The 24,887-nt window shown below is 42.0% G+C and overlaps 2 protein-coding genes across 11 annotated transcripts in view; both read right to left on the bottom strand.

Annotated features, from left to right (window-relative positions):
- Nucleotides 1-24,887, bottom strand: part of TNRC6C (trinucleotide repeat containing adaptor 6C) — a 310,753-nt gene that overhangs the window by 267,329 nt on the left and 18,537 nt on the right. For all 10 annotated transcript variants that reach the window (XM_044983142.1, XM_044983146.1, XM_044983143.1 and 7 more), the window contains exons 2-3: nucleotides 18,502-18,601; nucleotides 9,443-9,464 (exon numbers count right to left, since the gene is read on the bottom strand). In XM_044983142.1, coding sequence (XP_044839077.1) covers nucleotides 9,443-9,464; nucleotides 18,502-18,564 — 85 coding nt within the window. In that variant the 5' untranslated portion in view covers nucleotides 18,565-18,601. The remainder of the gene's footprint in view (nucleotides 1-9,442; nucleotides 9,465-18,501; nucleotides 18,602-24,887) is intronic.
- Nucleotides 14,668-15,799, bottom strand: LOC123345992. The gene is made up of 2 exons (XM_044983151.1): nucleotides 15,424-15,799; nucleotides 14,668-15,010 (listed from the first exon to the last, which is right to left on the bottom strand). The coding sequence occupies exons 1-2, from the start codon at nucleotides 15,755-15,757 to the stop codon at nucleotides 14,691-14,693; spliced, it is 654 nt and encodes a 217-aa protein (XP_044839086.1). The 5' UTR covers nucleotides 15,758-15,799; the 3' UTR covers nucleotides 14,668-14,690.

The raw sequence follows: 24,887 nt of genomic DNA, 5'->3' as shown, positions 1-24,887 counted from the left end.
AGTAAGTATAAACTCTCTGATTTGGTTTCTTGCTCTCCTCTTCCTAGGCACACCTGTTACATCTAGTATTTGGGGTTTTTTTTGTTTTTTTTGGGGGGGGGGTGTTTATTCAAGATTGAGGCAGTGCTTCTCTAGTATGATGGCAAGAAAAATGATCTACCAAATCAGTACACATTTCAAACTTTTCTTCCTAAATCTCACTAACTCTCTTTCAATTGCTGTGATGAGAGTACTGTCATCACCACCCCATTCAATAAAAAAAAAATACAGAAACTGGCTGAAGAACATATAGGAGGTTCTTGGAACCCATAATTCTCATGTAAAAATAAACTGTATATGTATTTTTGAAGGATTGAGGATACATGGAATTTTAGCTGTATAACTAATTATTGCAGAAAGAGTATGGGTGTATTGGGGGGGGTGGATCAAACATATTAAGAAAAAGGACTGACAATACTTTTACGGAAGAAGTGGACACTAATTTCCCTTTTTTCTATCACAGTAGTACAGGACATCTATGTAGGAAAGCAAGGGGCAGAATCAAGAAATCAGTAGAGAAATACATCTCTAAATTTGAAAAAGAAACAAAAACAAACAAAAGTCTAGATGAGAAAACAGTGTCACAAGCTACTTAGGAAACTGATATTAAACTTGACATTTTCAAGCAATTAAAAAAGAAATAGCTATCACAACAGTACCTTCACATACAAGAAAGCTGCAGGCATTATGTTCCACTCTTACCACAAATCAATAGGCATTAAATTACAATGTGAAAAAGAAACCTAATTAGTTACAATGACAACAGAAGACAGTTGGCATTGAATTATGATGTGAAAGATTCATTAGTGTGCCGCAGAACAGTAAAACCTTTTGACACAGTGCAAAAGGCCAATAGTGAGTCAAAGCAGCTGATACCTCATGGAAAATTGGAAAACATTCCATTTAGAGACAATTTGGTCTAATTCTTTTTTAGTACAAGCAATTTTTGCATGTAATAAGGATCTTTAAAAGCTTAACTCCTGCTGCTTATTCCTCACCTGAAGTCAATCTTCTTGAATGATTTATTTCCACAGTAACTATTTAAGATGTTATAGATGATTTCAAGTGGATAATAAGCAACAGAAACAGAGCTCTAAACCAAAGATCCTGTTTTCATAAAAAAAGTTTTTCCCATATAAGAAGTCAGGACAGAAGAATACAGTTCACATATACAAAGTTAAGCAGTCTGTAGGGTATACTCATCAAACTTTCCCCATCACATATGAGCAAGTCTACACATATCAGGACTCTGGGTTACTCAGATGAAACTTAAATAATTCTGCTGGGATAATATGCAAAACAGTTCAAATCGCAAGTTGTCTTGTCAGCCTGTCCCCAATCTTGGTCCTTCTGAAGGCCCCACTCTTGGAAGTCTGGTTTTTTTTTAGAAGCTGTCAGGTTGATCCCCAGATTCTACAGGACCCCTGGCCTGGAAGGTATACTCCTGGGGGAATACTGCACCACTGCACAGAATTCATGTGCCAAGCAGAATTTTTTTCCCCTCTGCAGAAAATACATTCTGCCAGAAAGATGCTGCAGTTACTCCGTTCACCCACCAGGGGATGCTGTGATGCCTGGGCAGGAGCAGCCCCAGCTGCAGATAGGGAATAGAAAGAGGTTGCCTTCCTCACAGTACCCTGCCCATGGGACTGGGTCAGGAGGAATGGGGACACCAGACAGCGTGGAGCACATGGGGCTCCTGGGGGTTCACAGACTGGGGTTCAAAAATGCTAGTGGGGGGACAGACTGGGGTGGGGGCTGAATGGGAGTGGGCATGCAGGGACACATGGGGATGGGGAGGGGAGTGCAGGAACACATGGGGATGGGAGTGGCTGAGTGCAGGGCCCCTGGGGGCAGAGGGATACAAGGATACATGGGGGGGGAAGGGTTGGCTGAGTGGGGGTGCAAGGACACATGGGCACAGGGGCAGATGTGCCTGAATGAGAGGCTAGGGATCAGCCAGGCTTTGCATGGTGGAGGTTCCCTAACAATCACTCCCTGCCCCCCAATAACCCTCTGTTCCATACTTCTCCCACCCACACCCAACAACCCTCCAAGTTCACACCCAGGCTGCTTCTCAGCAATTACTTCCCTCTCCTTCAGCTCCTCCATTACTCCTGACTCCCCCAAGCCTTTGCTCTGCTTCTGAGGGTTGCAGGAAATAGTTTCTGTATTGTAGTTTAAATGAATTATTACTCAGAGTTCTGTATTAATATACCTAGTAAGGAATCTGTCAAGAAACATTTCCTGAATCTTTTTTGTCTGCATTGTTACAGACACAGTTGCAGACAGGTATTTTGAAACAAATTACCAAAATAATTGAAACTGGCATAATTATATTGTGTTATTTTGACAAATAAAATATGCCAAATTTTGCAGAATTTTAAAATACTATGCACAGAATTTTTAATTTTTGGCACAGAATTACTCCCCCACGAGTAAAGGTAGAAGGACTGGATAGGGAAAATGCACAGAATGCCTAATATTGCAGGGGAGAGGCATTATCTGGCCCTTCTTTCCTGGCTTCTTCTTGGAGTAAGTTTCCTTTATCTTCCCTGGTCTGTCATTCTGGAGCTCTGCTGAGACCTGGAAGAAACATAATGCCTCAAGAGAAGCCCCATCTTCCAGTGATACAAGAACAACTGGTGAAGCCTGCCTGCGTGTTGGGAGAAGAAAATGGATGAGAAACTCCTGCATACAGTTTGCCTGACACATGGAGACTCACTCATTCATCCAGCTAAGTGGCAGCCACAGAGTCTGTCATTTCCCACCATCTTTATCGACAGGTTTTGGCTGACACAGTAAGATGCAGCACGCCAAGAGATATAAATATGCTTCACACGACACAGAGTGTATCACTTCACTCAACATTCTTGTAGCAGTTTTCCATGACAAGTGTTAACACTGGACTATGATACATTTCAATTGACTAACTTGTGACCAAAAGCCATACTGAAATGCTAAAACACATTCCAAGATTGGCATCAAAATGAGATTGAATGACAAATGGTTTGCAAAAGCAAAGCAAATAGTAAGTTATGTTAGCCTAGGGTTTTCAGAGTCCCATACTGTCTACCAACACCACCATCAGCAGATTCCATTACAAATATCCTATTGGTAGATATACTTTCCTCATGCATGTATGTGATATTAGAAACTGCAATGAATTTGCCTGTGGTTTTGGTTTGCTGCCTACAGATTTCAGCAATTACAGCTACACAACCTGAATACTCCATTAACCCTTACTTTCCACGCGTAGAAACGCATCTCTATTGAATACCAGGAATGGCAGAGACACAGGCAAAGGAAGAGGCTATATCAAATATCGCCACTGAGACTGTGGCTGAAGGGAAACCGAGACACTCGTATTACTAAGGATATTTGCTACTCTGCCTGCAATTACAGCTACTAGGTAATGTACTTTTTCCATTCTCGCTTGCCTGGAAAGTTAATGACATACTACAACGATTGCGGACCATTTGAATAGACTAGTTTTCATGTTTATTCACCAAAAACGTTTGAAGTTGAAAGAAAATATAACTGATTGTTTTGCAAGACTGTCAGGATGTCAGTGCTTTTAGAAACCATTGGATACCATGCAAGGCATTGTTCCATAAAAATGGTGCTAATCTGCATAATATTAATTTGTATAATAGTTAATGGCCTACAGGTCCTATACCTATTGCGAAATTCTAGTATTACTGTTGCACGGATGCATATCAAGGCTTTCCTAAAACTAGCACTTGGTTTAGGACTTGGCTTAATCACAAAGACAGTTCACAGAAGAGGCTGCCATGGCAGCTGAAGTCATATAGGATGCTCAAGTTAACATTCTCAAGCGTTAAAAAATCACTTGAAAACAAGTATGGTATGGTATCCTCAGCAGAGAAGCCTGTTTCTGTAGTGACCTCCCCGAAGTGACTTGCCTTCAATTAAGGGAGAGATTAAAATATTGAGTGCAAGCATTTCTCAAGAGCCACAAATACTAGAGACATTTTTTAAAAAGAGAAGAATCATAGAAATGTAGGCATAGAAGGCACCTTGAGAAGTCATCTAGTCTGGCCCCCTATTCTGAGGCAGGACCACGTGTATCTAGACCAGCGGTCCCCAACGCAGTACCCACGGGCGCCATGGCACCCGCCGGGGCATCCATGTGTGCCGCCTACTGGCTGCCATACAAGCAGCTGCCGAAATGCCGTTGAGAAGGGGCAACATCAAGAAGCGTCGCCGCCAAAATGACGCTGATTTTCAGCAGCATTTTGGCAGCAACACCTCTTGATGACGCTACTTCTCGGCAGCATTTCGGCGGCGATACTTCTTGGCGTTGCCGCTTCTCTGCGGCATTTTGGCGGCTGCTTGTCCGGTGGCCATGCTCCTTGGCGGCTAGTCGCCCGGCGCCCGCCACACAGAAAGGTTGGGGACCACTGATCTAGACCATCCCTGACAGGTGTTTGTCTAACCTGTTCTTAAATGAAGGGGACTACACTACATCCCTTGGTAACCTATTCCAGTACTAACTATTCTTATAGTTCGAAAGAATTTCCTAATATCTAGCCTAAACCTCCCTTGCTGCAGACTAATCCCATTACTTCTTGTCCTACATTCAGTGGACATGGAGAAATAATTGATCACAGTCCTCTAACATATTTGAAGACTTATCAGGTCTCCCTTCAATCTTTTCTCCAAAAGAAACATGCCATGTTTTAATCTTTCCTCATAGGTCATATTTTCTAAGCTTCTTATTTTTGTTACTCTCCTCTGGACTCCAATTTGACCATGTCTTTCTTAAAACGTGGTGCCCAAAACTGGACACAGTACTCTAGCTGAGGCCTCATGACAATTACATTTCATGTCTTACATATGACACTCCTATTAATATGCCCCAGAATATTAGCCCTTTTTGCAACTGCATAACATTGTTGATCATATTCAAGTTATGATTCGCTATAACTCCTCAGATCTTTTTCAGCAGTACTACTGCCTAGCCTGTGCTCCCCCGCCCCTCATTTTTGTGCATTTGATTTTTCCTTCCTAAGTGTAGTACCTTGCCTTTGCCATCACTGAATTTCATCTTTGATTTCAGACCAGTTCTCCAAATTGTCACGGTCATTTTGAATTCCAAAATGCCAGCCAGCACTCCCAGCTTCATATCATTCACAAATTTTATAAGCACACTCTCCACTCCATTACCCAAGTCATTAGTGAAAATATTGACTAGTACCAGACCCTATCAGACCACACTAGATACATCTTCAGTTTGACAGCAGGTAGTTTGCCCTCTGAAGAGTAATGCCTAAAGGGAGTCTCTAAAGTGTCTCAAGGACAGTAGTAACACCTTACTGTCTGCCATGTCTCTATCTAAGGAGGGTCTAAGCAGGTAAAGCTTTTGAAAGCATTAACTTTTTAATTCTGGTGTGTCATCTAGACAACTACACTAATAACTTTCAAGAGTCACACTATGTTCTGGACTGTTCTGTGAAGGACACTTTCTGCATCATATGGATGTCTTCTAAGACATTTTCTTGAGTTCTTGATTTGCTAATGGCAAATCAACAGACTAGAAAAGTAAGTCACTTGCCGCTTTGGTCAGTTCTGTGGTGTTTCTTGACGCTATATCACGGATTTATTCTCCTCTGCCCAGTTTCGGTGGGAGAAACTTCCTTCACCTTTCCGGGGTGAACTACATCTGATCAACTGCTACTTTGGTAGGGCAAGAAGGTGCCTAAATATTTAAAGCACTCTTCTGTTCCCATCAGAACAAGCAATTGAACAGGAAGAAATGGTATAGAACAACTTTGCCTATGTAATCACAACAGCAATTTGAACGTCTTATTCTTTCTTGGTTTACTCCTGTCATTTAAGTCAGAGAAAATTAAACAGCTGCTGCTAATACGATGTTGGTAAGTAAAAGGAATCTTAGCAAGATGGAAAAAGTCCCTGAAGATGCCAAAAGATGTAGGTAGTGTTAAGCGCTGGTGTTTTTAACTGCCACTGAAGAAGGTGCAACACATCTCGTAGGAAGTAGTGTGGGGAGAACACAGAAATAGTTATCAGCTACAATCTTTTTGATACTGACATTCAGTTTTGTGTGTTTACAAAGCTAAGTAATTCAAGGTTCAACTGTGTTAATATTTTCTTTTTTCTCAATATATGACATCTCAGACAGTGGCTTTTAAACATATAATACACAACTGTTTGATGAATGAATTAAAAGGGAAAGAAAGAATATAGGGAAGAATGCTACCATAAGAACCAAGATAAAATAATATTTTACACTGAATTTTTCTTCTAATTTGTCCTGCATTTCTGGGGTCCGCACCCTTTCTATTTCCATCCAGAACACTGTTTTGAAGACCCACTTTATTCCACAACTATGTCTCCCCTATCCAGATTACCACATCGGATGAAATACAAGCATCTCTTCACATTCAAGGCAAATGCAAATCTGTAACTGCCTACATCTCAACCTTCATCATCTCCTACAGATCATGCCACACTTCCTGGTCCACCCAAACCTGTCTTCTAATAGCTCCTCTCTCATTTACCCACCCATAGTAGTGCCTGCATTCTTGATGCCCCACACTATCAGAATGTCCAAAAATCATAGATCTAGCAGGGGAAAATCAATAATTACAAATATCAAAAATATGAAGTTTTATTTAAATTAAATGCAGATCTATTTTTTAAAAAGCAATCTATTTAATTTTAAACTTTTAAACTGACAATCTATTTTAAAAGCCAAAAAATTATAATCTATTAAAATCATTTTAATTTAATACAAAAAAAAAACAAGATTAAGCAGTACGTTTGCTGTCAAATTTTAAAGGAAGTCACACCACTGAACTGGTGGAAGTCACTGGCTAAACACATGGAACCAAAATTTGTTGATGTGCTAAACCAGCTTTTGATAGCATCAGCCTCTTCTGTATGTGCAGAGATAATATTTTCTTTATTTCAGTTTATTCAGCTAGGTCAGTTCAATGACTAGTTCAGTAAAACATAAGAAATCGATTGGGAGCTCAAAAAGCATGACGGCTTGTTTTCTGCCTTCAATTTATGACTGAAAACTAGATATGAAAGGGTGAGATAGATTAGTTCTAAAATCTTGAAGGACACGGTGACTAAAAACTATCAGTAACTGCATTAATTACAGACAATACTGCCTTTAATATATCAACTAGTATTATGTGCAAAACATGTTTTGTGGGGGAAAAAATCATGAGTATCCAGACTTTTAAGGTAGCTTTATTTAATAAAATTAAAATGCTATTTGGGCATTTGTTTGAATTTCCATCTAAACAGACTTGTATCACAAGAAACAAAATCAATCAATTTAAGAAATGTATCATTCATCATTTTCTAATATTAAAAATGTCAAAATTAAGAATCTGAATACATGCAAGATACGCTATATAAGGTCTTAAATAAATGTATATAGACATAGTATACCCTGATTAGCAAAAAGAAGCCCCGGATTTAGGGTAAAGATATGTTTAGTTGCAAATCAACAAATTAACTAATAAGAAACAACCTTTGTTCAGAAAATAACTGAAAAGTACAAATCCAAAAAACAATTAAACAATTCTTGCTTACCGATTCAAATCTGCATTAAAATTGGTGATTTAATCAAATTGCATTGATTTAAATCAATCCACCCTGACTCAAGTGCTTTACTCTTGGAAAACAAACTTGGTCCACTGTGTATTCTACTTACAATGACAGAACCCCATTATATTGCCTTCACAGTATTTGTTTATGGAGGTACTGTATCCACTCGTGACTATTCTCTAACTTCATTGGGACAAAATTCTGGCCTGCTGTAGAGCTTTGTGAACACCTATTATTATTATTATACTGGAAGTCACTTTCCTTATTATTTTGCTTTTCTGAAGATACCTTGCAGGATTTTCACTCCTGAGGCTTGTGCTACAAGGCTTTTGACATAAACAGTGGGAGTCCAGAAAGGTATCTTGAAGGAAACAGAATTACAATGCAATTAATTTCTCCATCTCTAAAGATACTTACTGAGCAAGGATTCTCAGTCTACCACAGGACTCTACCAGGAACCACAGCAACGAAAGCAGCAGCTGGGATCAGTGGCCTGGTGCCTGCCCCAGTGCGTAGGGCTAAGGGTGGTACAGCCACACCAGATATTTCTCCAACAACTCCAGAAAAAGGTGCCATATTAGTGCTTCTGAACTAGTGGTAACACAACAGCCACAAGGTCTCCCAAATCACATAAGAACAGGACCTGAGCAGAAGGCAAGGAGGGCTGCATGTGGGTTGAATAGCCAAAATGAAGAAGTGCATTCCCGTGTGAAGTTTCTTCACTGATTATGCTCAAGAATGCTCTAATTGGAAGGTTCCAAGGCGAGCAGAGGCTGTTAAGCATTTGCAGGAAGGTAGCTCATTACACAAGTCCCATTGCCTCTGCCCAATAGTCTTAAATCTTGAGAGTTCTTGCACCAAGCACAAGATCCAAAACTGATGAATGATGCAAAAATTATATCTTTAAAGGGAAAATATTAATTTTAAATCTATTCAAAGTAATTAAGGAGATAAATGATTTTTCTAGTTAAATCACCCAAGAGACAGCTTCAGACAGTCTTAATGCATGATAAACAGTTTAAAATTATCCTACTCCATTTTCATTAGATGACCACTAAAAATTTGAAGGAAAAAAAAATCACATTTGCCTCCACATTAGGTTCCCTAAGTTCTAGGAGATAGGGAGGGGGGGAACGATAGCTCAGTGGTTTGCGCATTGGCCTGCTAAACCCAGGGTTAATGCGTTCAATCCTTGAGGGGGCCACTTAGGGATCTGGGGCAAAAATCAGTAATTGGTCCTGCTAGTGAAGGCAGGGGGCTGGACTCAATGACCTTTCAAGGTCCCTTCCAGTTCTAGGAGATTGGTATATCTCCAATTATTATTATTAAGTTATACTACTACTAAACAGAGCAACATATGTTCTGATTTTGTAGTTGATAGTGATCAAGTCATACATCTAAACCATAGGCTAGATGCCTTTTATAGTTTAAAAAAATAGCAAATACACCCACAGGAAGTATACCAAAGACAACCCCCACAAGTCTGTGGAAAATACACTAGAAAATGTCCTAAAAAAAAACAACCCACCTATCTCATAGAACTGGAAGGGACCCCAAAAGGTCATCAAATCCAGCCCCCTGCCTTCACTAGCACAACCAAGTACTGATTTTGCCCCAGATCCCTAAGTGGCCCCCTCAAGGATTGAACACACAACCCTGGGTTTAACAGGCCAATACTCAAACCACTGAGCTATCCCTCCCCCCACTAAGCATATTTTATGGTAAAATCAGAAATGCATTATAAATAAACTCAAACATCAAATATTTCACAAAAAGAGAATAAGTATTAGTTTACCTTTGGTTTTTTGTTCAGCAGCCTAAAAGAAAAAAAAAGTCAGAAATATTGGTCAGTATTAGACACTTTTTATTGCAGTTATATCAAGGATATAGGACTGTACCCTTTACCCTTTAAAATTTCCTCTCTTGGAGAAAAATTCATTGAACACTGAGTTCCTGCTTCAGGAGAAACCTGGTAATATCTTACTAGGACTACAGTACTGTGACACAACTTTCTTTCTACTTTAAGAGCATACCTAAATAGGGTTAAATTTAGTGACCTGAAGTTAGCATCACTAACTTTGTTATGAAGGTTAACATCAAAGCTGTATCCCAGTTGATATTTACTTCAAATTTAGTAAATAAGAGACTACAGATAACTCCCCAAAATATCCATATAATTATTAATGGCAATATCTATAAAACTCAGAGGAGAAAATCTTTACATCCTTGTAGCATGAAAATAATTCAAAACCAAATGCAAGGCCTCCGCTGCAATATAGGATTTGAGAAATATGAAAGTCTGGATTTTGGGGTTGGTTTTTTTTAATTAAAGAGAAAGATAACGTGTGAAGTTGACTTATCTAAATATTTGTTTGGGCTGAAGCGAATCAAAAGTCTGGAAGTCCCATTTTCAGAGATGAAGTACACAGCACAAGAAAGTAGCTTTTTCAAGGCAGCTTTGCCTCATTCTGAAAAGTTTCTACATAATAATGTTCACTGAACTATTATAGTGGGCAGCATAGTGTGCAGGAATGTTTGTACGCACATCTGTATTTATAGCAATTATAAATCCAAATAATATGTAGTATGCTAGCCAATTAATAAACGAAGAATCAAGAGATCAGTGCAATTTACCTTGCACACCCTTGACTGCCTTTTTCTCTGTATTCTGCTCACTAACCCATCTAATCAGGACTACTTTCAACATTCCAAACCTCAGGACACCGTTCAACCTGCCACTTCTAAAAATAAAATAGAAGTGCTGAAAAAAGCTTCTTTCCTCCCTGGAAGCCAATGACTGGCTGTGCTCAGTCCCAGAAGAATGACTATTTACAGCCCAATTTAATGATCCAAAGTCCAAGAATGAGAGATACATACAATAGGGAGCTGGGTATCCCTCTTTCCAATAAGATACTTCATATGTTTCCATAAGATATTATGAAACCTTGGAGCTTAAAAATGCAATATGATCTACAGGAAGGCTATTTTAGAGGTTTCTAATATACATTTCTCTTTCTTCTAGATGTCTGTGAAGTTGGACTCTTGGGAATTAAATATTCTAGCTTTGCAAGTGGAGGATTAAAAGAACGTACCATTGTTTTTCTTATGTAAAAATACACGACAATACCATTAATGGTTTATGGGGTAATGAGGATTTATTGGCACTGCTCTGGGATTATCAACATATCCCATATTTTTGTTATTTATTATAGTATGAGTCTATCTAGAATACATGCCAAAAAACTATGCTACACTACCAATCATGGATATGTAATAATATTGTATTATAAAGGGAGCTATTAGAAATCCCTATATTTAGGATGATTAACACTTCCCATTATAAAAGATTTTCTGAAAAGTTCTGCGAAGGTTGCAACACTCCTGTTGTTTCCAGCAGATGTTCAACGTTTAGCAAAGAGAAAGCCACAAGGCCAGATAAATGCCTTTTCTTTGTCCCATTATATTCAATTCAGGTTTGTCAGATATAAAAACTTTTCAAAATCTCCATTTTCCTTCCACTGCTTGCATTCCTCAGGAAAAATGTGAGCAGTATTCCAAAATAGTAAATGTATATGAACATTCTAATTTAAATCTAGGCTCATACCAAAGCCAAAAAGCAGCAGCTTCACTTCACTCAGAATCCTGGGAGCAGACAGCCGCTGAGAGAGACAAAGACACACAGGATGGTCTCCTCTGCAGGAGACCTGCACCTGCAGCTCCAGGCTCTTTCTCCCTGCTTTATATGGGGAAGGAACTCCCCATATCTGGGAGAAGGGGAGAGAAACAGGCTGGGTTCCCCCAAACACCTGTGAACTCGGTGACTCATTCCTTCCCCCAGGATAACACAGCAGCAATCTCCTGCTACTAGCTGAAGGAAATAATCCTGTACCTGAAGCTGTGCTGAAGATTCAGGGTTCAAACACTGCCAGTGTGGTGGGCATGTTATAGTAGCATATAATTTATCTTTTTCTTTTTAAAATGCTTGGAAATTTTATTAAACAACCTTCTTTTAATTTTATTAAAAGAACCTTATTTAGGTTGCAAAGTCAAACACTCAATTTAGGAAATGACAGAATGTAGGTTGCCCAGGCAACCTTAAACCTCCTCCCTTTTGCATATGCATTGAGATACAGTTTTTAATTACATAACATTTTTTCCACAAGAGTCCTGTTTCTTTCAGTGCACAGGATGGACAGTGCTCACCAAAAGATTCAGTGTTGCGTAATAAGTAAGGCTGTTTGTAGGATTCCTGCCCCATTTGCCCTAGAAGTTGGAAGGGAATTGCAGGGAGAGAAACAATGGTCTTGTAATTAAGGGAGGTGATTGCACACAGAAGAAAAATCAGCTCAGTCCCTGCCTATGCCACAGTCATATATAAGTCTGAGTAAGTCACTATCCAAAATTTCATCATTGTGCAATTCCTCATTTTCTAGGTGCCCAACTTGATACTCACCTTGGGGCTGGAAATGCAGCAATACTGAGCAGTCACAATTGCAAATGAAGTCATTAGAACTGTGGATGCTTAGTACCTCTTGCAATACAATAGTGTGGTCAGAAGGAATGAGCACAGGCTTAGAACTCAGGACCCTCTGACTCTTAGTTCACTGATTCAGCTGTATGGCCTCATGCAAGTCTTTGTCTTGGGGTACATCTAGAATACAAAATTAATTCGAACTTATTCTATTTGAATTTTCGGAAGCGATTTTTTACATTCGGTGTTGTGTGTCCCCACTAAAGCATGTGAATTCGGCAGAGTGCGTCCACAGTAGCGACCCTAGCTTCGAATGTCAGAGCGGTGCACTGTGGAAAGCTATCCCACAGTTCCCACCGTCCCCACAGCCCATTGGAATTGTGGATTAAGCTCCCAGTGAATGATGGGGCAAAAACATTCTTGCGGGTGTTTCTGGGTGTGTGCCATCACTCGCTCCTCCCTCCATGAAAGCTATGGCAGATGCCAGACTGCCAGCAGACGGTGCAGTACGGTGCACCGCCTGTATCCTGGTTTTATGAACCCACCTCACAAGTCCTCTCATCTTTCTATCTACTCCTTTATCTAACCATTTCCCACTTTTTTTCAGCTACCGTGAACCGAGCAGCACAGCTTCCGCTGCAAACTCTGCTCTCCCGCTCTTGCATCTCTAGCTAATTTTTCCATGTTGTCTGTCCTGGGCTCCCATAGAAGCTATAGAAGGCAACAATTCCCCGCCGTTTTTCAGCCATCGTGACCTGAGCCGCACAGCTTCCACCGGAAACTCTGCTCTCTCGCTCTTGCAGCTCTAGCGAGCTTCCCGACTCCATGAAAGCTACAGAAGACAGCCATTTACCGCCTTTTATCGGCCATCTTGAACCAAACAGGCCTCCTACGTTGCGCGCCCTTTTCCCAGGATTACCCGTGCAGGCGCCATAGCGCAGCAATCATGGAGCCCGCTCAGATCTCCGCTGCAGTTTTGACCATTGTAAATACCTCACGCATTATCCAGCAGTATGTGCAGTACCTGCAAAACCGGGCGAGGAAGCGATGACAGTGCGATTACTATACTGATGAGGACATGGACACAGATGTTCCTAGAAGCACTGCATATGGCAATTGGGAGATCATGGTGGCATTGGGCCTGGTTCATGCCGTGGAATGCCGATTCTGGGCCCGGGAAACAAGCACAGACTGGTGGGACCACATAGTGTTGTAGGTCTGGGATGATTCCCAATGGCTGCGAAACTTTCGTATGTGTAGGGCCACTTTCATGGAACTTTGTGACTTGCTGTCCCCTGCCCTGAAGCGCAAAGACCCCAAAATGAGAGCAGCCCTCACAGTTGAGAAGCAAGGGGCCACAGCACTGTGAAAGCTTGCAACACTCGACAGCTACCAGGCAGTCGGGAATCTGTTGGAGTGGGCAAATCTACTGTAGGGGCTGCTGTGCTGCAAGTAGCCAACGCAATCATTGACCAGCTGCTATCAAGGGTATTGACTTTGGGAAATGTGCAGACCATTGTGGATGGCTTTAATGTGCTGGGGTTCCCTAACTGCGGCGGGGCAATAGACGGAACGCATATCCCTATCTTGGCCTCGGCACACCGGGGCGGCCAGTACATAAACCACAAGGGGTACTTTTCCATGGTGCTGCAAGCACTGGTGGATCACAAGGGATGTTTCACCGACATCAACGTGGGATGGCCAGGAAAGGTGCATGACGCTCGCATCTTCAGGAACTCTGGTCTGTTTGAACAGCTCCAGGAAGGGACTTACTTCCCAGACCAGAAAATTACTGTTGGGAATGTTAAAATGCCTATAGTTATCCTCGGGGACCCAGCCTCCCTTTAATGCCATGGCTCATGAAGCTGTACACAGGCACCCTGGACAGTAGTAAGGAGCAGTTCAACTATAGGCTGAGCAAGTGCAGAATGGTGATAGAATGTGCTTTTGGACATTTGAATGCGCGCTGGCGCAGTTTACTGACTTGGTTAGATCTCAACACAACCAATATTCCAATCGTAATTGCTGCTTGTTGTGTGCTCCTCAATATCTGAGAGAGTAAGGGGGAGACATTTATGGGGGGGTGGGAGGTAGAGGCAACTCGCCTGGTGGCCAATTTAGCACAGCCAGACAACAGGGTGATTAGAAAAGCGCAGCAGGGCGCGCTGCACATCAGAGAAGCTTTTAAAGCCAGTTTCATGACTGGCCAGGGTACGGTGTAACAGTTGTGTTTGTTTCTCTTGAAGTTACCTGCTGTGTGTGTGTGTGTGTGTGTGTGTATATATGAATGAAAGGAAATAAAGTCAAAATTGTTTAAAAACTGTTCTTTATTATTTGTGGCACATTAAGAGAAATCCAAAGGTAGACCTGAGGGGAGGGGCGGTAACTGAGTTAGGGAGGTGGAGGAGGAGGGAAGGACAAGTCCAGAAAGTTTGCATATGCCAGCTTTCTGCTGCTTGGGTGATCCTCTGAGGTTGTGTGTGGGTCCCCGTAGCCTCCCCCCTCGTGTTCTTGGGCGTCTGGGTGAGGAGGCTATGGAACTTGGGGAGGAGTGAGGGCGGTTATACAGGGGCTACAGTGGCAGTCTGTGGTCTTGCTGCCTTTCCCGCATTAGATCCACCATACAGCAGAGCATGTCAGTTTGCTCCCCCATGAGCTTGATCATAGCGTCCTGTCTGCTCTCATTGCACACGTCTCTCCTCTCTTCGAGTTCCTGTAATGCTTTACGGGACTCCGCAATTGTTTGCCTCCACCCATTCAGCTGGGCGCTATCACTACGGGAGGACTGCATGAACTTGGCGAACATGTCGTCCCGAGTTCGTTTTTTCCACCTTCTAATCTGGACCAGCCGCTGGGATGGAGTAGATAGGGGCCATGTTGAAACATTTGCATCTGTGGGAGGAGAAAAAGGGAGAGTAGTATTTTAAAAGATACATTTCAGAGAACAAAGGGGACACTTTGGTGTGAGTAAGCCATCACAGACGGCCGGGCAACAGAATTCAGCTTGCAGGCAGCCTAGGGGCACGCAGGGTTCTGCTTCTTCTACAGTCATTTCAATGCTTTCAAACTGCTGGGCCCCCCTTTCCCATAGCAAGCAATGCCTGGTGGGTTTGCCATATAAAAGGAGGGCCTGCGGGCTCTCTGGGATGATCACTTCACACAACATCCCCCACCCCGAGTGGCTCCGATGAGGCTCTGAGCAGGGATGAGCCCTTTAAACTAAACACGAACAGCCCAGCGTGGCTGGGTTCCCCCCCCCCCCCCCGCCACGCCCCCTGCATGGCTCTGATCAGCCTCTCACTCACCAGGGTCATGGTCCGGGAGCCCACCTTGGGAATGGGGGGAGGCTCCAGCGTTAAGAATAGTTCCTGGATGGGGGGGAAAACGGATTCCCCACTTGCCGCCTGTGCACTGTCCTCCTCCTCCTCTTTGTCCTCCAATGATCTTCCTCCTCGCTCCGTGCAACTCCCCCCTTGTGTCCACGGACAGTGGTGGGGTAGTGGTGGGGTAGGTGTCCCCGGACAGTGGTGGGGTAGTGGTGCTTATAAAATGTGAATAATTGATAAACACCACTCCCCATAATTGCATGCAGCTCACGGCAGAAGCAGAATGTATGGGGCTGTGACCCAGAGCGCCCATTCGCCTCCCTGGCTTTTTGGTATGCTTTCCTGAGCTCCTTGATTTTTGTACAACACTGTTCTGTGTCCCTGGAGTAGCCCCTTTCCGTCATGGCCCTGGAGACTTTAGCGTACGTATTTGTGTTCCTTTTTTTGGAACGTAGTTCTGCCATAACAGACTCGTCTCCCCAACATGCGATGAGATTCGGTACCTCCCATTCAGACCATGCTGGAGCTCATCTGCCAATCCGGGATTGCGTGATCTCCTGTGATGGTGGACTTTGCATGGTTGCCTATGATGGTGGATTGTGTGGATGGTCATCTATGCTGATGGTGACCAAACAGGAAATGAAATTCAAAAGTTCTCAGGGCTTTTCCTGCCCACCTGGCTAGTGCATCGGAGTTGAGAGTGTTGTCCAGAGCAGTCACAAGGGAGCATTCTGGGATAGTTCCCGGAGGCCAATAACATCAAATTGCGTCCACAATACCTTTAACCGGGGATTGCAATCTTGATTTAAGTGCTACTCCATTTGCCGAGGTGGAGTACAGAAATCGGATTAAAGAGCCCTTTAAACTGAAAAAACCGGTTTGGTGATGTGGACGGAATCTTTTTTTTTTTCTCCGAATTAACTCGGCTAATTCCGAAATAACAGACTAGTGTAGACCAGGCCTTAGCGTCCTCATCAGTAAAATGGGGATAAAACTTATCTTGAAGTAGAGAAAAATTCATTCATATTTGTAAAGTTTAGATATTATGATGAGTCCCATAAAAAAGACCATGAGGAAATGAACAGTTCCACACTCACTGCAAACTTTGGATGCTGTACGCTAAAATTAGGGCAGGGGACGCTAATTGAGTTAGATGGATACAAATATTTACCAGTTACTTCATTCCTTGAGCATCATTCAGCCTGTGCACTGAAAGAGGCAGGGTTCCTTCAGAAAAAACATTTTGTGATCATGTAATTAAAGTCTATCACAATGCATGGGCACAACAAAGCAGAATTAAGGTTGCATGTGTGACCTAAGCATTTTCTAGCTTTCAAGACCTTGCTTCTGCAACCTGAATACTGTTTAATATAGTCGTTTTTATGTAATTAATAGATAAACAAATTCTACTGATGGTAAAAACCAAATTAATAATGAATTATAATACACATGATGGGATGGTTTCTGGTATGAGTATTAGTGGCATGACTTCTGAATAGGCACTACTCACACAAAGGTAAATGACTATAAACAGGAGGTTTTAACAAGGATTTTATTTTTGAATGCCACTGCAGTAGCCGTTACCCAAGTACTGAAACATATTGTTCATCTATGTATCAAATAGTTAATATTTCCCCCCCTTTCATTTAAACTACATGGAAAGTTCCTGTAAAAGTGGAGTATGCGTTATTCTATTATTGAGTTTGTACTAAACAGATTAAATATGTTTGAATAAGTGCTTATGTCATGTACTACTGCAATTTGGAGCTATGCATTTCAATTTAATTTTTTTAATGTTTATCAATTATTCACATTTTATAAGCAATTTATATATGGTCATTCTAGCAAAGTTTTAATAAGTTTCCCTAATATCTTGCCTCATCATCCAAGTGCAGCAGGGTGACCACCTGCTCCAGCCTGGAAGGGATTGGAAAAGCTCTGCAGAGGGCAAGGCAAAACCCTGGCTGATTGGGGGAAGTGGCTGCAGCTGGGGCCATGCCCCAAACTGAGCAACAGGGCCTTATAAGGCGGCCAGGGAAGCCAGGAGCAAGGAATCTCTCTGTTTGTAGAGGGAGATGGGCTTGGCTACAGGGACCTGATCAGAGTACCTGAGTGAAACAGGGCTGGGGACAGGCTGAGGAGCTCTAGCCTGGAAAGCCCCAGGCTGCGGCCTAGCAGAAGGCCAAGGGGTACCAGGAGTTGCAGAGGGCAGCCCAGGGGTAGGCCAAGGCAGCAGGTCAAAACCCTCCTTGCCAGTGATGAGTAGACTGATACTGCAGTCTGCCCCAGGCCGTGGGGCTAGATGAGTGGCAGTAGCCTTATACTGAGGCAAGGTGGGGATAGTGGGTGAGGGTTCCCTGGGGAAGGGGAGACTCTGAGAGAAAGAGGTTACTACCAAGGGGTGTAGCACCCCAAATAAAGGGGCACCGGGTCCTGGGAGGGACACGGGGGGCAGAGGACAGGTGGATCACAGGCCTGCAGAGGGCGCTCCGGAGTTGGAATGAGCTAATTCCCAGAAGTCACCAGAAGGAGGCGCTGCAGGGGTGAGTCTGCTCATCTACACCAAGATACTCTCATGTTGCCCAAGTATTTCCTCCCATCAGGGCTCCTCCTGAACGTGTGCTTCTTAATGAAAGGGTATGGGCAGCCTAAAATAGGCTAATAAAAACCAAACATGTTATTTTCTAAACTTCAAGACATAAAAACCATTGGTGCTATTTGCAGAATGCTACATGAGTTAGATTTAATCAATTAACTGATAACATATATATGGCCATAATTTTCAGCCGACCACTTAAATGGATATTGAATGAAATCCATATATTTAGCAACTTTGTACACATGAGGGGAAAAAAAGTAGTAAAATGGCTGGAGGTGTTGGGGGGAAGGGAGGTACCAGGACATGAAAAACTTGAGAACTGATCTTGCAACTCTTACACAGTCAATGTGACTTCTCATTCAAACTAGCTGGAATTCCTATGAGTAAAGGCCACAGGACCAACTCCATACAAAGTGTTTAAGTAACTGCATCTCTAAAATGCAAAAATGTAGACGAACCTTTTTCTGAGCACCTTCCTTCTTTTTCTTTTCTTCCTGCTTTTTCTTTTTCTTTTCTTCCATCAAATGTTCCTCTTCTTGAATTTCTTGTTCTTTCTCCCTATTAAAACAAGTGTTGAGAATGCTTATGAATGAGCTCACATCTATCAAGACAAATAATATACATAATATTAATGCTACAAAGTACACCTCTTGGAAATAAGTAGTGTCTGAAAACACTCTAAAGTAGTGTCTCTAAAGTTCCAACAAGTAGTATTCCAATAGAATTGTCAAGAAAAATTCCAAACCAAAATTCCAATGCCAAATAAAGAGAATGTCTACTTGCAAACTCCCATCAAAAGACAGTAACTTACAAAACTGGAATTTTTTAAGATTCTGACCAAACCTTTCCTCCCTAATAATTTGATTTATATTCAATTCTAAAACATAAACAGCTCTAAAACAACTACAAAAATTTAAGTATTGTTTGGCAAGTAAGGAGTAAGCCAGACAATTGCCTTGTAATAATAATTTAAAAAAATAGCTAGAGTGTAGACACAGGAAAGCTCAAAAATAGTACTTTTTAATACCACCCCACCACAGCCACTCAAAACTAGGCCCCACCACGCTCACTCCATCCCCCCTGCCTCTATCGCTCACCCTCACTCACTTTTACTGGGCTGGGGCAGGGGGTCGGGATGCAGTGCGGGCTCTGAGCTGGGGCCAAGGAGTTTGGAGTGTGGGAGGGCGCTCCGGGCTGAGCCTGGGTCAGGGGGTTGAGGGGTGCAGGCTCCGGGAATGAGTTTGGGTGCAGAACAGGGCTCTGGGCTGGGGTGCAGGAAGGGATACAGCTCTGTGAGGGGGCTCAGGGTGGGGCAGAGGGTTGGGGTGCAGGGGGTACAGGGTGCTGGCTTCATGAGGGGTCTCAGGGCTGGGCGTTGGGGTGCAGGCTTCCACCGGGCAGCGCTTACCTCAGGTGGTGGCACAGCGGGACTAAGGCAGGCTCCCTGCCTGCCCCGACCTCACACCACTCCTGGAAGCGGCCATCACGCCCCTGCGCCTCCTGGGGGGGGGGGAGGAGAATACATGGCTCCGCACGCTGCCCCTCTCTGCAGGCACTGCCACTGCAGCTCCACTGGCTGCAGTTCCCCATTCCTGGCCAATGGGAGCTCTGGGGACAGTGCTTGCAGGAAGGAGCAGCACACGGAGATCCCTGCTCCCTCTCCCGCTCATGGGCTTCAGAAGTGTGATGGCCGCTTCCGGGAGTGATGTGGGGCCAGGCCAGGCAGGGAGACTGCCTTAGCCCTGCTGCACCGCCAGTCTTTTACCAGCCGGAGATCGCAATCGACTGTCAGAGGCTCCATGATCAACCAGTCAATCACAATCTACTGGCTGGTGACCCCTCTTCTAGCCAAACGGATCATAGGAGCGTTCATTTTAGTTAACATTACACAATGGTCATTGTGTTTTCATTTATAACACTTATCAAGCACAGTCAAGGAAAGTTTGTCATTTAAATTAATTGTAATTCATTCCACAGAATATTCATGTGGATTGTATCATGCATGCATGGCGTTTGTTTACATGATCAATCCAAAATCAACTAAAACTTAACTTCCTAATCCTAAGAAGTAGATGAAAAAATTCTGAATGAAACATTTTTTGCCATTGAAAAAAAGAGGTTGTGTGAAAAACTACCTTTTCAATGGAACTTTCTGTCTGGAAAAATCAATACAAAATACGTAAGGTAGAATCTCCATTAATCTGAGTCCGAAGAAGCACATAATGACTCAACCACAGGGAGAGAGATGTAGTGCAGTGCACATAATTCCTCTGCTCTTCACAAACATTAACGAATTTGTCCTCACAGCACCTGTGTGAGGTAGGGAACTACTGTCCCCATTTGACAAACAGGAAACTGAAACAGACCAAGTAAATGACTTGCCCGAAGTCAAAGAAGACGTCTGTGACAGAGACTGGTACTGAGGCTTCAATTCAGTAACATACTTAAAAAAAAAAAAAGTGCAACTGATTTCAAGGAACTACTCACATATTTGAAGTACCTTGCTGCATGGAAGCGTCAAACCAGATCTTCTAAGTTCCAGCTCAACGCATTAACCATTAAACAATAAACAATCCTTTTTAAAAATTTATGTATTTGTATCAGAAAGAAAAGATAACCAAATCCAGGTCAGCATCATGCTTACCTCTGACAGCCTTAGACATATTGCTCCAGGTCATCAAGAACATGGATCTATATGCACTGCCTCAGCTATCTAGTTTAACAGGGTTCCCATACCAGCATAATGCTCCACTCTTAAATTCAAATAAACATTCAAAATGGTCTTAGGTTTTGTAAAACTTTATTTTGACAGACAATTTTATCCAGTATCCCTTTAATCTCAACTTTGAACTTCCAAGCCTACCTTTGTGTTACTACCTCAATGGAAAGTGTTTAAAAAAAAAAAAAAGGCTAAATTAATACCATTCTAAACTGGTATAAAAATCTAAATCAATATTTCAAATCCTAAATTATATTCCAATAGTAATGGCTCATTTAAAGGACAGACATTATTCCATCCATGACAGCATTTTTACCATAAGCTAAAATGCAGGGGTGTGTATGTTTTGTTTTATATTTTAAACAAGGGAACACAATTTAAATTTATTATTTAAGATTCTTTTCTTATTTTGCTTTTAAGTGGGTTTCTTTTTGCCAAGTAAAGATCCTACAATGGCATTTTGAGAATGGTATCATGGACATGGAACATCCCATCCCACAGGAGCACTCCTTGTGCTGATGCCACTTCATTGGCTTTCTTGTGTTGACAAAAATAGCTGCTACTGTAGGATGAAGAGACGCTGGGGCTTGTCTACATGAACATTCAGTTTGCAGCAAGCTGGAACATGACTCTACCTTGCACTAGCTTGCCACAAACTAGCTGTCCTTGTGGACCCGGATGACACAATATGAGCAGTTTGTCAATACACTTTGATCTAGACTTGTTTTGAAAGGACTAGATGAAAGCACATTAATGAACTTCTAATGTGAGTCAGTAGCGTCCACATGTGTAGACAAGCCCTCCCACATAAAAGCAAATATTCAAGAGCTAGGAGAGAGACTATTTTAGCTGTAATGTGTTAGAATGGCTGAAGAGTTGGGATCCAGACCTTGGTGCATGAATATGATGAAGGGGCTTCCCGCAGCTTCCATTGGCCGGGAACGGCGAACCATGGCCACTGGAAGCTGCAAGCAGCCGTACCTGCGGACATTCAGATAAACAAAGCGTCTTGCAGCCCACCAAGAGCTTACCCTGAACAAACCGTGAACCAAGTTTGGGAACCCCTGCCCTATACGGAGACCTTGGGGACTAGCAAAACAGTGTATTTCACATTTCCAAAATATTTATGCACACTAACATGACAATTTTAGCTGATTTGTCCTAACTTTGCTGAGTGTCACTGTGTAGACAAGTCCTATGATGTAATCAGGAAGATAAGTTTACAGTACACTTCTAAATCCCATGAAAATAGAGATGCTAGAAATACTGAAATAAAGCTTTAACTGTGGTGGCATATTGGTATCACTTAAAATTAATAGATATTATTACAGAAAATAGTTAAGATTTGGACACACAAAGAAAAAAATAACCACATAATTAGTGCAACCCCCAAGAGCTCTTCATAATTATGATTTAATGCACACCTTGGGTATCATCTGTTCTTTAAACAGAAGACTTTCAACGTCCTCAAAAAAAAATTATTTTTTTTGGTATTTCTTTCTTTACTGAACAAACAACTATATAAAAATATGTTTTTGTTTGTTAGAGTTGAAATTTATTTTTTATTCCCCACCTCAACTTTGGACACACCAGTTTTGGTTTCAGAGAAGAGAAAATTAACTTCAGGTGGGGAATAAACCCAAAATGAAGAGATGATATATTTATCTTCTGAATTCTTAATTCTATAGTATTTGCATGAAAATAAAGCAGAATTTTATAAAAAAATTAATGAGGCATCAGTTCCACTGTAATAAAAACAGCAGCATGTGTTTAAATAACCTCAAGGATAACCACAAATAATTTCAGAAGATTTAATCAAATTTAAAGGAACACCAATTTAAAAATCACACTTCTGTGATTCTTTTTGCTTATTACAAGCATTTGAGATTACTCTAACTAAAAAAAAGATTAGTTCAAAAATCTTAGCCATTGCTACTGATGTAAACCAATAGTTAATTTTTCCTTTTATTTGTTGGAGCCTTTTACACAGAACAAGATGAAGACAAAAATTGTTAAGAAAAGGAAACATAATTGCAAAACCACAAAAACCTGCAAAGGGAGTCAGAAATAGATGGAGTACATGAGACTACTTTTCACCCTTTGTTAATTGACTGGATTTCCAGTTTACAGTGTTCCTTTGTCATGAAAACATAGCAGGCAAGATTGATTGAATATTCCAAAGTATCATATGCTCTGTTTCAAAGATGGCAGGGCATTTTTGCAACTATTAAGAAGGCAAGAGTAGCACTGAGTAAGCCTATGTAAATCTCTTATTGACATCTAAACACAGCTTCTTTGCCAAACAGTATGTATATCCAACTTAAAATACAAAATAAGGATTTGGCACCACTGAGCTGAATGGTAGAAAATGACCGTGGAGGAAGACAGAAGGCCTATATTTCTGCTCTGTCCATATAGAAAACTCCCCCCTCCCTAAATTTAGTGCATATTCTCCTTAGGAATGACCTGTGCATGGTTGCAGGTGGCTGAAACAAGGCTCAGGAACTCACCAGAATAGGATGTGTAGAGCATGCTGACACATGCAGCTGCTCTCCCAACCTTACGCTAATTTCTAGAATGCTGCTGCATATTTCACATTTCCAAAAATACCATGAAATAAAATGAACAAAAAAACCCACACATTCTGCAGAAGCAGCTCCTGTCCTCCTTGCTTGGGCCTGCCTCCCCACTCTGGGCACTGACATGGCATACACACTTTTTTATGGCACACCACTCACTCAAATATGGCCCTACCCCTGCTCTGTCATCATGACAGAGGACCACCAAGACAAACCTGAGAAGTGCTGCAACCAAACGTGCCAGGTTGCAATATCCTGAGAGGGAAGCCGGGCCCTACCTCATGGGACAGGAGCTGCTGCTGCTGGATGAGTGCAGGTCAGGTTCAACTTTGCAATCCACCCCAGGCCTCCCACCCCACCTGCAGGTAGCATGCAACTCCTGCGCCAGGGCAACTAGAATAGGGGAGGAGTTCCTTGGACCAGTGGGGAGGCTGAAGTATTGGGACTCAATAAAGGAGGTTCAATGAAAGAGGGAGAATATATAAATGGGGATGGGGCACCCAGGGAGGAGTGCCTGGGTGTGGGGGGTGGAGAGAGCTGGAGAAGAAAGCATTAGGGACTGGGAAGATCCATGGTCTCTCATGGGGTTTGTGTCACTGAGTGAGGATGGAGAAGTAGATGTTATCTGGGGTGGGGCATAGTACTGGGATTTATATATAGTCATTTCAGGTATTATATTAAATGTAAATATAGAAAAAATAATATAGATAAAATTTTAAGATAAAATGAAACAAGAAATTCCCAAAAAACAAAATAAAAAAAGTTATATAAAAATTTCAAAAGGCCATATCCATTGCAGTAGCTATAGTGAGTCCAATGTCTGCAAGACAGCTACCTGAAGAGGCTTAGGTGATCTCTTTCTACCACACTTACACTGCATGCAGAAATTAAGAAATTATGTAATTTTTACGCTGTTTTTAAAGGACTTTTCTAGTGCTTTGCAGAAAGATAAGGAGGTTGGAGATCATCTGTGCTGCTGATGGATTTTGAGGGTAAACAGAGCTGAGGCTGTGATACACAAGTCTGGTTCTGCCTCCACTACTGCTGAGCACAGAAAAAAACCCTGTTAGAATGAACTCAGATGTGACAGAAAATTTAGGTCTCCCAAAGATGGAACTTCCTGCAATTTTATGCCTTTGCTCCACCAATGCAGATCTGGATACCAGTCTTGGTTAACAGTATCTGCTCCTTAGACATTTTTTGTTTGTTTTGGGGTTTTTTGCCACTTGGTTTCCAGGCAGTGCCAGATCCATCATGGTTCATTCCATTGAATAAACAATCCCTAACTATTCCACTAAGCTTTCAAGCACACCATCAAGAAAGTTTGAGCCAACTGCTCTTTTAAGGAAACAGATTAAAACCAGTGCAAATTAAACTATTCATGTACATAGGCCAAACCGGACAGTCTCTACGCAAAAAAATAAATGGACACAAATCTGACATCAGGAATCATAAAATTCAAAAACCAGTGGGAGAACACTTCAACCTCTCTAACCACTCAGTGACAGTCTTGATGGTGGCAATTTTGCAACCAAAAAAACTTCAA

This window comes from Mauremys mutica, chromosome 12, assembly GCF_020497125.1.
Source record: "Mauremys mutica isolate MM-2020 ecotype Southern chromosome 12, ASM2049712v1, whole genome shotgun sequence".
In the NCBI taxonomy this organism is placed as follows: domain Eukaryota; kingdom Metazoa; phylum Chordata; order Testudines; family Geoemydidae; genus Mauremys; species Mauremys mutica.
The sequence above is the reverse complement of the archived record's forward strand: the minus strand, read 5'-3'. Positions and strand labels throughout refer to the sequence as shown.